This window comes from Nerophis ophidion, linkage group LG24, assembly GCF_033978795.1.
Source record: "Nerophis ophidion isolate RoL-2023_Sa linkage group LG24, RoL_Noph_v1.0, whole genome shotgun sequence".
Taxonomy (NCBI): domain Eukaryota; kingdom Metazoa; phylum Chordata; class Actinopteri; order Syngnathiformes; family Syngnathidae; genus Nerophis; species Nerophis ophidion.
In genome coordinates this window covers 18,378,095-18,394,539 of record NC_084634.1, presented here as the reverse complement: position 1 = coordinate 18,394,539, position 16,445 = coordinate 18,378,095, and the positions used below count along the sequence as shown (strand labels likewise).

The 16,445-nt window shown below is 38.5% G+C and overlaps 1 protein-coding gene across 8 annotated transcripts in view; it reads right to left on the bottom strand.

The window, feature by feature from the left end:
- The window catches only part of gphnb (gephyrin b), a 622,746-nt gene that overhangs the window by 29,250 nt on the left and 577,051 nt on the right, over positions 1-16,445 (bottom strand). For all 8 annotated transcript variants that reach the window (XM_061885720.1, XM_061885721.1, XM_061885723.1 and 5 more), the window contains 2 exons: positions 10,626-10,718; positions 3,514-3,569 (listed from right to left, as the gene is read on the bottom strand). In XM_061885720.1, coding sequence (XP_061741704.1) covers positions 3,514-3,569; positions 10,626-10,718 — 149 coding nt within the window. The remainder of the gene's footprint in view (positions 1-3,513; positions 3,570-10,625; positions 10,719-16,445) is intronic.

Here is a 16,445-nt window from a genome sequence, read left to right as displayed (position 1 = left end):
AAAATGGATCGATGGATTATGCTGTTTTTGTGAAGAATGGCTCGTACATGCACCCTCCGCTGTTGCCATTTCTAATAAAAAGTAGCGTAAAGTTCTAGCTTATTGCTGTCAGTAGACTCTATATGGACGCGCTAAAAAATACAACATGGAAAATGGGGGGAAGATGCAGTCAAAGTGGAGGGACATAAATAAGACGTGCACTGTCAGGTTTGTCACTGACAATTTAGTCATGTTTTGGTTTTCCCTCTGTCTTTATTTCCCGTCAGCGCTCTTATTTTGGTTATTTCCTGCTTTTCTCCCTGAGCGCTGTTTCCCCTCAGCTGTGGCGGATTGGCATCTGGCCACACCTGGTGTCAATCAGCTGGCTGCTATTTAAACCTGCTTTGTCCTCCAGTCAGGGCTGGAGCATTCTGTCACAAAGAGTTGGTGACGAACCCCAAGATGCAGAGAAGGCAGGCTTGGTGCAGGAAAACATGATTTAACGTTAAAAAATTAAGGCAAAACACAACCCAGGAACTTGGAGACAGGATACCGGGAAAACAGGAATTAGAAGACAGCTAACAGCTATCCAGATTCCGCTACAATGACAATGACATCGACAGGTAGCAGCGACAAAGACAAGTCGTAATGACAATACTCCAGCCCTGACTGGAGGACGAAGTAGGTTTAAATAAATTGACACCAGGTGTGGCCAGGTGCCAATCAGCCAAAGCTGAGGGGAAACAGCGGTCAGGGAGAAAATCAGGAAATAACCAAAATAAGAGTGCTGACAGGAAATAAAGACAGAAAAAAACCCAACACATATCTAAACTGTCAGTGACAAACCTGACATGCACATTCTGATGAGACGGCCAGAAAGCGGCTTTATGATGGTCTGTAAAACATAATCTATGCAAAAAACACTTAATGTGTTTTACATGGAGAAAAAAAACAATTGTGTAAATGTTAAGTCTTCCAGCAAGTCAAAAATATAATTGTTGGAGAGACATACACCTCTACTATTTTCATTTCTGACAAGCCAAACATTGTGTGCATAGATGTCTTCCTTCTCGCCATAGTGTCCACAATGGACTTTCCAAACATGCGTAATATGGAACCAAAAACAGGGTCCCCCAACAGTTTCAGGCTTGATAAATCACTTCGCAGGAGCTCAATAATTATACTATATATACAGTGGAACATTGATTTACAAACCCCTCTATTTGCAAACTTTGGATTTACCAACTTTTAGCTCGAGCCAGATGTGTTTCCGTGTGCGAACAACGTCCCTGTGCTTCATTCATTTTGTGTCCCGCCTGTAGGCATAAAGCAGGGCGCAGCATTTTTGAGAAGGCGGGTTACATTACTGGTTACCTCTCAGCGCTTCTGTGTGAGCGCCCTTTCTGTGTTTCTTTTTCCCTTTTTGAAAAATTGTGTTCATTTTGCTAACCCAATACAAGTACCAAAGAGATAACAGACGAGCGTGGAAAGAAGTGAAGAATTGCTGTAGAGTTTAAAACTATTCGCGAGGAGTACATTAATGGAGCTTACAAGTACGGAAGATTCGACAAAGTTTTATTTTGTCCTCAGACCGGACTTTTTGGGGAAAAAAATGACAAACAATTTTCACAAGACTACCTCTCGTTTAGCGGCCCCGGTTTCAAAAGTACACACACACGGCCCCTCTCCCGCCCCCTCTTTTATCTCCCTCTGTCTGCTACTTTCTCGTCAACTCCTTCTTTGCAGATGTTAAGTGGATTTAACTTTTTAAAATATTTATTAGTGTAGCAATATTGTTGTTAGAGGTGAGGATTTTTTGTGATTTCTGACCGTTTGTGAGGGCACCAAATGGTTTGTGTGGGCGTATTGGCAGAGCAGGAAAGTTTAGCTTGTCCTTGTTGTTGTTTTGACATGTTAATAAAGAGAATGTTAATCCATCACCTTCTTGTTACGTTTGTTTGATAAACAGTACTGTATAGCACTTTACATTGTCTTCAAAGTGTACAAACCTTCTCTAAAGTAAGGCTGGAAGCCATTATTCATATTTTTTTATGGAGACATTAGTTTCACTGGACAAACTTTTCATCCCAGGATAAACCTGTAGTCCATTTGTCTCTTTCTCATAATACTAAATACTCCGTTGTACACCCACGTATTGAACATTGACTGACAGAAATCAAGTGTGCGTGTATGTATATATATATATATATATATATACATACACACACATATATATATATATATATATATATATATATATATATACAGTGGGGCAAAAAAGTATTTAGTCAGCCACCGATTGTGCAAGTTCTCCCACTTAAAATTATGACAGAGGTCTATAATTTTCATCATAGGTACACTTCAACTGTGAAATACAGAATGTTGAAAACAAATCCAGAATTCACATTTTAGGAATGTTAAAGAATTTATTTGTAAATTATGGTGGAAAATAAGTATTTGGTCAACCATTCAAAGCTCTCACTGATGGAAGGAGGTTTAGGCTCAAAATCTCACGATACATGGCCCCATTCATTCTTTCCTTAACACGGATCAATCGTCCTGTCCCCATAGCAGAAAAACAGCCCCAAAGCATGATGTTTCCACCCCCATGCTTCACAGTAGGTGTGGTGTTCTTGGGATGCAACTCAGTATTCTTCTTCCTCCAAACACGACGAGTTGAGTTTATACCAAAATGGATACATGGATGATACAGCAGAGAATTGGGAGAATGTCATGTGGTCAGATGAAACCAAAATATAACTTTTTGGTATAAACTCAACTCGTCGTGTTTGGAGGAAGAAGAATACTGAGTTACATCCAAAGAACACCACACCTACTGTGAAGCATGGGGTGGAAACGTCATGCTTTGGGGCTGTTTTTCTGCTAAGGGGACAGGACGATTGATCAGTGTTAAGGAAAGAATGAATGGGGCCATGTATCATGAGATTTTAAACCAAAACCTCCTTCCATCAGTGAGAGCTTTGAATGATTGACCAAATACCTTTTTTTCCACCATAATTTACAAATACATTTGTTATAATTCCTACAATGTGAATTCCTGGAATTTTTTTCACATTCTGTCTCTCGCAGTTGAAGTGTACCTATGATGAAAATTACAGACCTCCGTCATCATTTTAAGTGAGAGAACTTGCACAATCGGTGGCAGACTAAATACTTTTTTGCCCCACTGTATGTGTATATATATATATATATATGTATATATATATATATATATATATATATATATATACATATATATATATATATATATATATATATATGTAGGTGTGGGAAAATATTGCGCTCTACCACGGTATCGAGCACTATTCTCTGGATAATCCAATCAAGACATATATATATATATATATATATATATATATATATATATATATATATATATATATATATATATATATATATATATATACATACATACATACATACACTCCACATAACTGCATAAGCAGCTTGTGTAGGAGTTTTTGTGAGTGAATTGGACGCATATTCATGTTAAGTGTAGATTTAAGCGCTGACCTGCTCTCCTGCTTGGGACTCTCCGATGATGAAGCGGTCGCCTGGGCCGTCGGCCGCTAAAATAACAAGAAAGGGCATTAGTCAGTTGTGAAAACTATAAGCGTAGGAGTGTATCATTGAGGTGAGTCATTCCCTTTTAGTGGGCTACAGAGTGAGCAATAAAGAGGTCAGGAAAATATGAGCTTATTAGAAATGTCATTATAGTGTGTTATTGTGCTTTGATTTTTAAAAATTTGTATTGCAGTCAGACCTGAATCTACTGCAGCTAAAACAGGCGTGTCCAAACCAATGCAATATATAGATTGTTATAACCTCACGTTTGGTCCCAGGGACCTGGAAAACTCTAAGTCATAAAAATATTAAAAATAAGTCATATACTATTACTATTATTTTTACTGTTCAATGCTTAAACCTCAGGATCAACTTCAGGGCTATCAAAAAAATTGTTTCCCTTCAAAGTGGAATATCTGAAGTGAAGTAATTGGAGGGTCGAAAATGTCAATAATTCATAACAACATTTATTTATCATTATTTTTGGAGCAATGATGGTTTAAAAAAAAAAAAACTACCACTACAATTATTGGGGACTCAAAAGGGCCGAAACATTAAAAGTTTTACAAATAAGTAAAACATTGTAGTTAGTTTAGTTTTTTTTTTAATTTACTTTAAATACTTTTTCGAACAACTTCAGATCTATCCGTTAGTTTTAAGTTTTTATGTTATTATTTTATAGTTTGTATTATGCCCTTTTTGTCCAAACAGTTTTTTTTAACAGCAAAAACAAAAATAAAGCAATATTTTCAGTTTAAAATAGTTACAAAAATATCCTATTAAAATTATTGGGGATCCAAAAGAGCTCCACACATTAAAATGTTAAAAATAAGTCTTTTTTTTTTTACTTCCACACTTGTGTCTCTGGATCAACTTCAAATTGATCTGATGATTATAAGTTTGTATTTCTTTAATGCACTTTTTGTTCTTAGTTTTTCCTCTGACAAACAAACACAATAAGCAATACTGTCCCTAAGAATTATTTTAAAATGGAATATTTGATGTGAGGTAGTTGGAACCATGAGTAGGTCAACAATTCCTAACAACATTGATGTTTATTCATTATTATTTTTTTGAGTAATGACAGCTTTAAAGAGAAAACAAGAGCCTGCAAGGCACTTTCGTGTTATTGGAGTCAACATTGCAACTTTTTTTTGCTGCATTTCACCTCTTTGCTCCTTTATTCCACTTTTTATTAGTTTTTTGAAATTTGTTTTTTAATAGTATTTTTAGAATGTGCCTGCGGGCCGCAAATGGCCCCCGAGCTGCACTATAGGCACCCCTGGGCTAAAACAAGTTTTTTTTTTTAAAGTCATGGAATCCAGCCTGAGGTGCAGAGAGACAATTTAGTCCCATCACCGTCCAAGCACTGCAATGTGTACACATGAATGCTTGTGCAGTCCCTCAGGACAGATGCATAAAACATAGTGAAGACCTGTTATGTCGTCTTTCCTTCTCTACCAGCGAGCGCTAACAGCAGATGCTTTGTACAAGATTCTGTTTTTTAAAGGTGCCTGAAGCCAACAAGCTGCTGCCCAGCTCGCCTAGTTCCCAAGTTTATTGTTGCTCCCTTTCAAACCCAACCCCTTGACTATTTTTGGGATCTTAACACCTAAACCGAAGTTTAGGCAGGTAGGTATAGGTCAGGGGTGTGCAAACCACGACCCGCGGGCCAAGTGCTGACCGTCAGCGTCTTCAATTTGGCCCGCAGGACGTCAAGAGTTCAATAAAGCATAGCACCGCAGAGTGCTTTCAAATTAATCTTACATACGAGGCGGTCTCTGAATGCAATAGATCTGCTGCCATCTTGTGAACAAGGTGAGTAAATCAGATCGATGACCGTTGCATGGCACATCACTTACGAATATGACACAATCCAAACAACCTTCCCTAGTCATTGTACAAAAAAACAAAAAATAAAAAAACACCACCTGCTCACTCGGTGGATATTATGTAAAACGTCTAAACACCATAAAAAAATTCAAAATGAATAAAACACTCTCCACCAATTTTCCTTACAATTTTTCATATGTGTGAGCAAACGCCAAAACTCCTTGAGCATTCAGTGGCGCACATATGAGCGACGGCAGACATGCACACTGTTATGCGCTTATATTTTTATCCGATTTTGTGCGCGGCCTAGATTTTCCGTGCGCAGAGGACGCGTGAGCAGTGTGCAATTTGAAAACGGGCGCGTATTTTAGAGCAGTGGTCCCCAACCTTTTTGTATCCGCGGACCGGTCAACGCTTAATAATTTTTCCCGCAGCCCGGGGGGAGTGTCCTTTTTTTTCTTTTCTCTTTTTTTTCTTCTTTGTCATGAAAAAGGGAAATTTTTGTCATGAAAAAGGGAGTTTTTTTGTGGTTGGTGCACTATTTGTAAGTGTATATTGTGTTTTTTATGTTGACTTAATAAATTAAAAAAAAAAAATTATTATTATTCTTTTTTTTAAATAAAAAATTCTTCTGCGGCCCGGTACGAATCGGGCCACTGCCCGGTACTAATCGGGCCACGGCCCGGTACCGGGCCGCGGCCCGGTAGTTGGGGACCACTGCTTTAGAGGGAATGTTGCTCTTCACACTCATCCAGATTTTAGTAAGAAGGTTGTCACGGAAGTAAACAAGATAGGAGGCGAACTTTCACAAACTCCTAATATCAAATTATATTAATATAATATGTACACGGACACAAATATAGTTACTTTACATGCATTTGGTATTCGGCCCCTGGCCAAGTCCCTTTAGCCCAGGGGTAGGGAACCTATGGCTCTAGAGCCAGATGCGGCTCTTTTGATGACTGCATCTGGCTCTCAGATAAATCTTAGCTGACATTGCTTAACATGATAAGTAATTAATATTTCTGCTGGTAATCACAGTGTTAAAAATAACGTTCAAATTATAAAACATTCTCATGCATTTTAATCCAACCCTCCGTTTTCTATCGCACCTGTTCAAGATGTCGCATTAATGGAAGAAGTATTATATTTATTATTGGTTAACTTTTAGAATAACAATGTTATTAAAAAGAATAAGATACTTATTATACTCTTAAAATGTTGGTCTTACTTAAAAATGCACGCATTTCGTTGTATTCAGTGTTAAAAAATATTATATGGCTCTCATGGAAATACATTTTGAAATATTTGGCTTTCATGGCTCTCTCAGCCAAAAAGGTTCCCGACCCCTGCTTTAGCCCAAGGCCACCCATGGCACAGGTATATATGTGTGTATTTTTTTATTCAAATTTTTTTACGCATGTCAAAATGTTTTCAAAATGTATGTATCACAAGGGTGCACAACAAATCTATGCACATCTGAATCTTAATTAACATTCATCCCAATTCTAAATCAATTCATAATTTAAAACACATATAGACATACATGGCGTGGCTCAGTTGGTAGAGCGCCCGCGCCAGCAACTTGGTGGTTCCTGGTTCGATCCCCAGCTTTCGCCATCTTAGTCATGTCCGCAGTGTCCTTGAGCAAGACACTTCACCCTTGCTCCTGATGTGTCGTGGTTTGGTTAGGGCTTTGTATGAAAGCTCCCGCCAACAGTGTGTGAATGGGTGAATGTGGAAATAGTGTCAAAGCGCTTTGAGTACCTTGAAGGTAGAAAAGCGCAATACAAGTATAACCCGTTTACCATTTACAACATCACGTAAAAAAACGTTTTTTTTTTTTAAATAAATAAAAATAATACATTTTTAAAATGACGCTTTTCGGCCATCTACATGCAGCCAGAAGGAGTGATTACAACCTGGGACCTGTTTAGAAAAAGTTTCATTCCAACTATTATACCAAATTATACATGGCGAGAACCGTGTTGAATCGAGAATCAATTCTGAATCGAGTCGCCACACCAGGAATCGAAATCGGATTGAATAGTCAGGTGTCCAAAGATTCGCAACGACACTGTAGTATTTCCAAATTGTGTTTAGCAAAAAAAGTCACTCTTTTATGTTTTATGCACCCTATTATTAGTCAAAAACATGGATATTTAAGCAAATTTGATGTATGTCTTGCCCATATTAAGTATTTTCAAGCATAAAATGGCAAAAAATCTATTGCACTGTACTGTGTTGAACAGCGGATCATCATCAAACATGTTGCAGTATTTTCACAGGTTAGTGTTTGTGTTTAAGAACTGTGTGTTTTTAATATGTCTTGTATGTATACAGTACAGCAGTGTTTTTCAACCACTGTGCCGCGGCACACTAGTGTGCTGTGAGATACAGTCTGGTGTGCCGTGGGAGATTATGCAGTTTCACCTATTTGGGTTAAACATATTTTTTGCAAACCAGTAAATCCATCCATCCATCCATTCATCCATCCATCCATCCATCCATCCATCCATCCATCCATCCCCTTTCTACCGCTTGTCCCTTTTGGGGTTGCAAGGGGTGCTGGAGCCAATTTTAGCTGCATTCGGGCAGAAGGCGTCGTACACCCTGGACAAGTCGCCACCTCATCACAGGGCCAACACAGATAGACAGACAACATTCACACACTAGGAACCATTTAGTGTTGCCAATCAACCTATCCCCAGGTGTACGTCTTTGGAGGTGGGAGGAAGCCAGAGTACCCGGAGGGAACCCACATAGTCACGGGGAGAACATGCAAACTCCACACAGAAAGATCCCGAGCCCGGGATTGAACTGAAGACTACTCAGGACCTTCGTATTGTGAGGCACATGTTCTAGCGTGGGACCAGTAAATATAATCTGCAAATAATGTGCCGTTGTTGAGTATTTGTGCTGTAAAGTACAAAGTAAACAAAACAGAATGCTGGACGACAGCAAAGACTTAGTGTGTGGAGCGGAGACGCTTCCACAAAGTACATCCGTGCATGACATGACTATCAACAATGTTCACAAAAAAAAAGATAGCAACAAATTAAATATTCTTGATTGCTAAAACAAAGCAGGTGTGGGGAATAGCGCTCAAAGGAAGACATGACACTGCAACAGGAAAATACCAACAAAACAGGAAAAGCCACCAAAATACGAGCGCAAGACAAGAACTAAAACTATGCACATCTACTTTGTTTTAACAATCAAGAATATTTCAGTAGTTTTTATCCTTCTTTGTGTGGCCATTGTTGATTGTCATGTCATGTTCGGATGCACATTGTGGATGTCATCTATGCTCCACAGTAAGTATTTGCTGTCGTCCAGCATTCTGTTTTTGTTTACTTTGTAGCCAGTTCAGTTTTACTTTTGTTCTGCATAACCTTCCATAAGCTTCAATCCCTTTTCTTAGGGCACTCACTTTTTGTTTATTTTTGGTTCAAGCGTTAGATACCTTCTTACCTGCACGCTGCCTCACGCTGTTTCCGACATCTGTAAAGCAATTAGCTACCGGCTGCCACCTACTGATATGGCAGAGTATTACACGGTTACGCTGCCGAGCTCTAGACAGCACCGACACTCAACAACAAAACATAATTTGCAGACCATGATTCGTTGTTTGCAAAAAATATTTTTAACCCAAATAGGTGAAATTACATCATCTCTCACGGCACACTAGTGTGCCGCGGAACAGTGGTTGAAAAACACTGCTTTAGGCAGCATGGTGTTGGCAAAATCAACAGCAGCGGACTCCGTCTACTCACCTTGTGCTCACCAACACCATCTTTTAGCTACGTGATATGTTAAAGACATCTCGGATGCACCCGAGGTTTAAGCATTGGCACTTCATTGCAAATCCTTCGGCTGAAATAACACTTCCATCCAGCTTCCCCCAGAGCCAGTCACACAAAAACGGTGTGCAAATACGGGAGTGAAATCTAAATGTAAAAAAATTATAAAAAATTTCCCCCATCCCTAATCAAAACACCATTAGAGTTATGATAGCGACTAGGGTTGTACGGTATACCGGAGTTAGTATACTACCGTGATACCAATGAATCATATACGGTACTATACCGCCTCTGAAACGTACCGGTCCACCACGCCCCCATGCCCTTGTCGTTGTCATTACATTGAGCATGTTCGGCAGTGTACAATCACAGAGTACTTACAAGCAGACACAGTGTGCAGACAGAAAAGGGAGAACGGACACATTTTGCTTAAAAACTAACGATAAAGGTGAAGTTATAACACAAAAATGCCCTCCGGAAGAGGTGCTTTAAGACATGGCTAGCTAGCTAGCAGCTAAAGTCCGCAGTCTGCAGTGTTTTGCTACTTCTAAATCACTAATCCTTGTCTGCATCGAGACAAACAAAGTACGTTTTGTACAAGTATCATCCCTGCAGGACGAGGAATAGCTAAACATGCTTCACTACACACCGTAGCTCACCGGTGGAAAATTGTAAACAAACGCCATTGGTGGATCTACTGTCTAACATCAACTGTAATGCTAGTACAAGAGCGTATCTAGTCGATACTACTATGATTACATCGTTATTTTTTGGCATCACAACATCTTTTTTTGTTTTTTTAAAATGTATATTATGTTTATAAACTCAGAAAATATGTCCCTGGACACATGAGGACTTTGAATATGACCAATGTATGATCCTGTAATGACTGGTATCTGATTGATACCCACATTTGTGGTATCATCCAAAACTAATGTAAAGTATCAAACAAGTGTAAGTGATTATTACATTTTAGCAGAAGTGTAGATAGAACATGTTAAAAGAGAAAGTAAGCAGATATTAACAATAAATGAAAAAGTAAATTAATAATTAATAACAATTTTCTACCACTTGTCCTTAATAATGTTGACAAAATAATAGCATGGAAAATGACACATTATGTTACTGCATATATCAGGAGCTAAATTAGGAGCCTTTGTTTGCTTACTTACTAATAAAAGACAAGTTTTCTTGTATGTTCACTATTTTATTTAAGGACAAACTTGCAATAAGAAACATATGTTTAATATACCGTAATACTTTTTGTTAAAATAAAGCCAATAATGCATTTTTTTTGTGGTCCCCTTTATTTAGAAAAATCGAAATAATACCAAATATTGGTATCGGGACCACACTAAGAGTGACAAACGAATCAACATCAAGGTGAGAAAACAAAGGAGGGGGAATGCTAGGTAAATAATTTACCTCTCACAGCATAACCATCCTTGACGGAAGCAGGGAATGGCGGCAGGTTGTCTTTGGCATAAACGTCCTGAGCAAGGACTCGACCCATTCCGTCTGTGGACAAACAACAAATATTTCACGTTTGACATTTTAGTGCACATTCAGCAAGAAATTTTAATTATTACTATTTGTATTATTGTTATTATCCCCACCAGGGAATTACATTAATGGCAAATGTATTTTCACAGCACTTCACTATAACTGGAAAGACACACTTTACATTTTACATCATATTCAATCATTCACACAGCGATGGCGGAAGCTGCCATGCAAGGCCCTAACCAACACCCATCAGGACCAAGGGTGAAGTGTCTTGCCCGAAGACACAACGGCTGTGACTCGGATGGCGATAGCTGGACTTGAACCGCTCTATCATCTGTGCCATGCCGCCCCCGTCACGGTTTTAATTGTCATGAAACTTTCAGGAAATGTCCGAAATGGGATTAAAAAAACAATCGAGTTGATTTTGGGGCTGAGCCGGATCATCTCTACTTGAAATAAAGATGTAGGATGGCTGACAAGAGGGTTCACTCCATTCCTTTAATATCGCTGTAGATAGCTCATTAAGTTAGAAGAGGATTTTCATCCAATTTACAGGAAATGTCTGAAATACGATTAGAAACGTGATTACATTATGAGGCTGATTCGGATCATTTTCTACTCGGTTACCACAAGCCCCTACTCTTATGTGTGTATGTGAGCAGCACCTCCCCCATTTAGAGACAAAGATAATGGCTGTCTGACAAGAGTGTTCACTTTTCAAATAGTTATGTACAGTTATATACTGTCCGAAATGGGATCAGGAACAACTGATTACATTTTTCAGGCCTGATCTAGATAATTTCTACGAGAGACAAAGATAGAGGATGACTGACAAGAGGGTTCACTCCATTTCTTTATTTCCGCTATACATAGCTCAAAAAGTTACAGGATAATTTTCATCTAACTTTTAGGAAATTTCTGAAATTTGACAGGGAACTTGTGATTAGATTTTGGGGCTGACTCGAACAATTTTTACCAGAGACAAAGATGGTCGATGACTGACAAGAGGGTTCACTCCATTTCTTTCATTCCGCTGCAGAGAGCTCAAAACATTACATGTGGCTTTTCATCGAACTTTCCGGAAATGTCCACAATACGATAAGTAACACGTGATTACAATTCAGGACTTATTCAGGTCGTTTCTACAACAGACAAAGATAGTGGACGACTGACAAGAGGGTTCACTCCATTTCTTTCATTCCGCTGCAGAGAGCTCAAAACATTACATGTGGCTTTTCATCAAACTTTCCAAAAATGTAAACAATACGATAAGTAACATGTGATTACATTTCGGGACTTATTCAGGTCGTTTCTACAACAGACAAAGATAGTCGACGACTGACAAGAGGGTTCACTCAATTTCTTTCATTCCGCTGTAGAGTTCTAAAAATTACATGCGGATTTTCATCTAACTGTAAGGAAATGTCCACAATATGACAAGGGACATGTGAATACATTTTGGGGCTGGTAAGAGGGTTCACTCCATTTCTTTAATTTCCGCTATGGATAGAGTAGTTTAAGATGTTACAGGTGTATTTTCATCTAACTTTGTGATTACATTTTGGGGCCCATTTATATAATTCTACTACGTTACCTTACAAGCCCCTATTTTTATGTGTGTATGCGAGCAGTACCCCCTCCACCCACAGAGACAAGGAAAGTGGCTAGCTCTTAGGAGGGTTCACTCTTCAAAAGGTTATGGGCAGATTTTGATCAAACTTTCAGGAAATATCAGACATGGAATAAGGAGAAAGTGATTACATTTTAAGGCTGATTTATATTATTTCTACTACAATAAATGTACGTTAAAAGCTTCAACTTCTGTGTATGAATGCCTGCGGCCCCGCCTCCAGCCACAGAGACAAAGACACTGGATAACTCACAAGAAGGTTCACTCTGTTTCTGTCATTCCTGGCAGAAGTCTGTGATCTCCAAATTTTTTTCAAGCTGTCAAATGTTTGCTGTTTCAAAATCCTATTAATCACTTTTTATTGTTAATTGTAATTAATCCCCATAAATTACTTATATAAATGTAATTAATTAAAAAAAAAAATCGAATTTTTTAAAACAAATTTTCTTGTCACAATGTCAAACATTTTTTAAATGATTTACTTGATTGCACTTAATTTGTTTGCTTAAAAATTGGTCACAGTTTTATCTAAAATCCTGTCTGGGTTTATTTTGTAACAATTTGCACCACCGTTCAAGTAACCAAAAATAGAAAAATGTATTGACTAATCTGCATTTATACACAATTAATTGGATAATTTTGTGCGATTATTTGCTTGCCTAACTTTCACAGCCCTATAATAAACACAATTTATTTTCGGCTAATTATTGGACTTTACTTTTTGTAAAATCCTCCTGATTTAGATGAATCCACACTATTTCATCTTGCAAGTGTAAATAAGTGAGGACAAATGCAGCAAGAACACACACACACGCACACACACACACACACACACACACACACACACACACACACACACACATACACACACACACACACACACACTAAATGCATGTAACTTTCACCAGGAAAACATGAGCAAATAGATACAAAAAGAAAGTTAAAGAAAGAGAAAAAGAGAAGTAAAGTGGGTGGAGGGGGAAAAACCCTGTCATCATAAGCTGCTGTGCTGTGCTATAAATAGACCATTCCTCATTTTCTTTGAGCTTCTATGCAAACGTGGGTGTTAATATGAAGATCTAAGCACTGATATCATGAGTGTATGTAAAATACATGCATACATACATACATACTGTACAGTACATACACTCTGCTGCTCAACACCTGGCACTAAATAACTGCACATCAATCATAAGGCTGTTTTTATTTTCTCTACATATATTTTTTGTGCATTTATTTTCTTGAGTGGTACTATTTAAGCATCTTATCAAAAGCAGATTTGGCAATGAAAATAGATCAACAGCTTTAAAGGTGTGAAAACATTCTTTTTTTGTTTCAAACAGACTACCCTTGCAGAGATGTTTAGCGATGAAATACATACAACCGCATCATTTTCCCATTGTGGGATGGATAAAGTCTACGCTATCACTGAGATTTGCAACATCCTTAGTAATGGCCGACAGTGATGGACACCCTGCTGAGAACCAGCGGGCGTCCACTGTAAAGGACACTGCGAGCACCTGTACTTGGATCTAATTAGCTCGTACACAAGTGCCATTAATAGTGGGCCACTTTTTCTGTTACTATAAAAGTCGTGTGCAGTGAGTGAACCAATAGTCACTTAATGCAGTCTGCTTATATGACCATCAGCTTATATACATTATGGAGGTTCACTTGGGTCTTTATAGCTAAAAGCTTTTTTTTTTGACACTGAATTAACTGATTTTTTTTGCCTTTGTTATGATCCCTTGCCTGGATCGTAGTTCGTCTAAGTCGGGGGTCGGCAACCCGCGGCTCTTTAGCGCCGCCCTAGTGGCTCTCTGGAGCTTTTTCAAAAATAAATGCAAAATGGAAAAAGATGAGGGGGAAAAAAACATATTTTTTGTTTTAATATGGTTTCTGTAGGAGGACAAACATGACACAAACCTCCCTAATTGTTATAAAGCACACTGTTTATATTAAACATGCTTCACTGATTCGAGTATTTGGCGAGCACCTTTTTGTCCTACGAATTTTGGCAGTCCATGAACTCACCCTAGTTTGTTTACATGTATAACTTTCTCCGACTTTCTAAGACGTGTTTAATGCCACTTGTTTTTCTGTCTCAATTTGTCCACCAAACTTTTAACGTTGTGCAAGAATGCAGAAGGGTGAGTTTTGTTGATGTTATTGACTTGTGTGGAGTGCTAATCAGACATAAATGATAAATGATAAATGGGTTGTACTTGTATAGCGCTTTTCTACCTTCAAGGTACTCAAAGCGCTTTGACACTACTTCCACATTTACCCATTCACACACACATTCACACACTGATGGAGGGAGCTGCCATGGAAGGCGCTAACCAGCACCCATCAGGAGCAAGGGTGATATGGTCTTTTTTCTGCAACATCCAGGTATATATTGACGCTTATAGGTCTGGTAATAATGTTCCCCTTTAAGGCAAAAACCAGGAGGAAAGGGAGTTGGTGGTTTTTTTTGGCCTGATTCTCTTGTCACTACACATGAATTGAGTAATTTTAGTAATGTTGTTCTTTGCGAATGAAAAAGTTATAAAAACTCAATCAAAAGCATAACAGTTCATAATGGGTCACTATAATGTAAATATTACATTCGTAGAAAAGCTTGTGGGAATATGTTTGCAAATCTTATGTCTGTTGATCTTACTGGCAGGCACTTTGAGGGTACAACATAGTCAATCCAAATATACTTTGTTTTTTTTTGTTCACAGGTTATGCAGTCTTTGGCCAGAATGTTGGCCTTGGTTTTAAAAATCAATTCCTATGCCTGCATGCCTCTTTATCCCAATTACAGTGCTACATTATCAGTAGCAACTATCTCAAAGGCTTTTATGAACCAGTTCAAATTGATACAATTCTCACAACCCCTGACGGTGTCACATACATATTTGATCATTGCATGACTGCTAGCTAATCGATGCTAACATGCTATCTACGCTAGCTGTAGTACATATTACATCATTATGCCTCATTTGTAGGTATATTTGAGCTCATTTACTCCTCATAATTCAATTGATATCTCATGACACACTATCTGTATGTAATATGGCTTTTAATTTTTTGCGGCTCCAGACGGATTTGTTTTTGTATTTTTGATCCAATATGGTTCTTTCAATATTTTGGGTTGCCGACCCCTGGTCTAGGTTTATTAAGGTTTTGATTCATGTGTGGTTTAAGTTGTTTCAGCACCCATGTTTTGTGTTTCTCCGTCATAATGGGTGATGGTTAGTGTCACCTGCCTCTAATTACTGTTCAAGACGCTCACCTGTTCCTGGGCACTAATCATAGAGTTAGGTTAAAGTATCAATGATTGTCAGACACACACACTAAATAGGTGTGGTGAAATTGGTCCTCTGCATTTGACCCATCCCCCCTGCATAATTTTTTTCTCTCAGAATTTTCAACTAACTTGAAGTATTTTGTCAAGAGAATTATTTGTGATATTTACATTTTCAGAATGTACTTGTTCTATTTTGGGCCAAAGTAAAACAAAGAAAACAATGTGAAGTTGTCGGAGATGTATTTTTAAGCTCTGCCATGATATTGTCCGTCCGGCCCACATGGGAATATATTGTATATTGTAGCGTACCAGAAGAGTTAGTGCTGCAAAGGGTTCTGGGTATTTGTTCTGTTGGGTTTATGTTGTATTACAGTGCGGATGTTCTCCTGAACTGTGTTTGTCATTCTTGTTTGGTGTGGGTTCACAGTGTGGCGTATATTTGTAACAGTGTTAAAGTTGTTTATACGGCCACCCTCAGTGTGACCTGTATGGCTGTTGACCAAGTATACGTTGCATTCACTTAGGCGTGTGTAGAAGCCAAATTATGTGACTGGGCAGGCACGCTGTTTGTTTGGAGGAAAAGGGAACGTGACGACAGGTTGTAAAGGACGCTAAAGGCAGTGCCTTTAAGGCACGCCCCCAATATTGTCATCCGGGTGGAAATCGGGAGAAATTCGGGAGAATGGTTGCCCCGGGAGATTTTAGGGAGGGGCACTGAAACTCGGGAGTCTCCTGGTAAAATCGGGAGGGTTGGCAAGTATGATTTATGCCTGACAGTGGTCGATCAACAGCAACAGAGGATCCAACACTT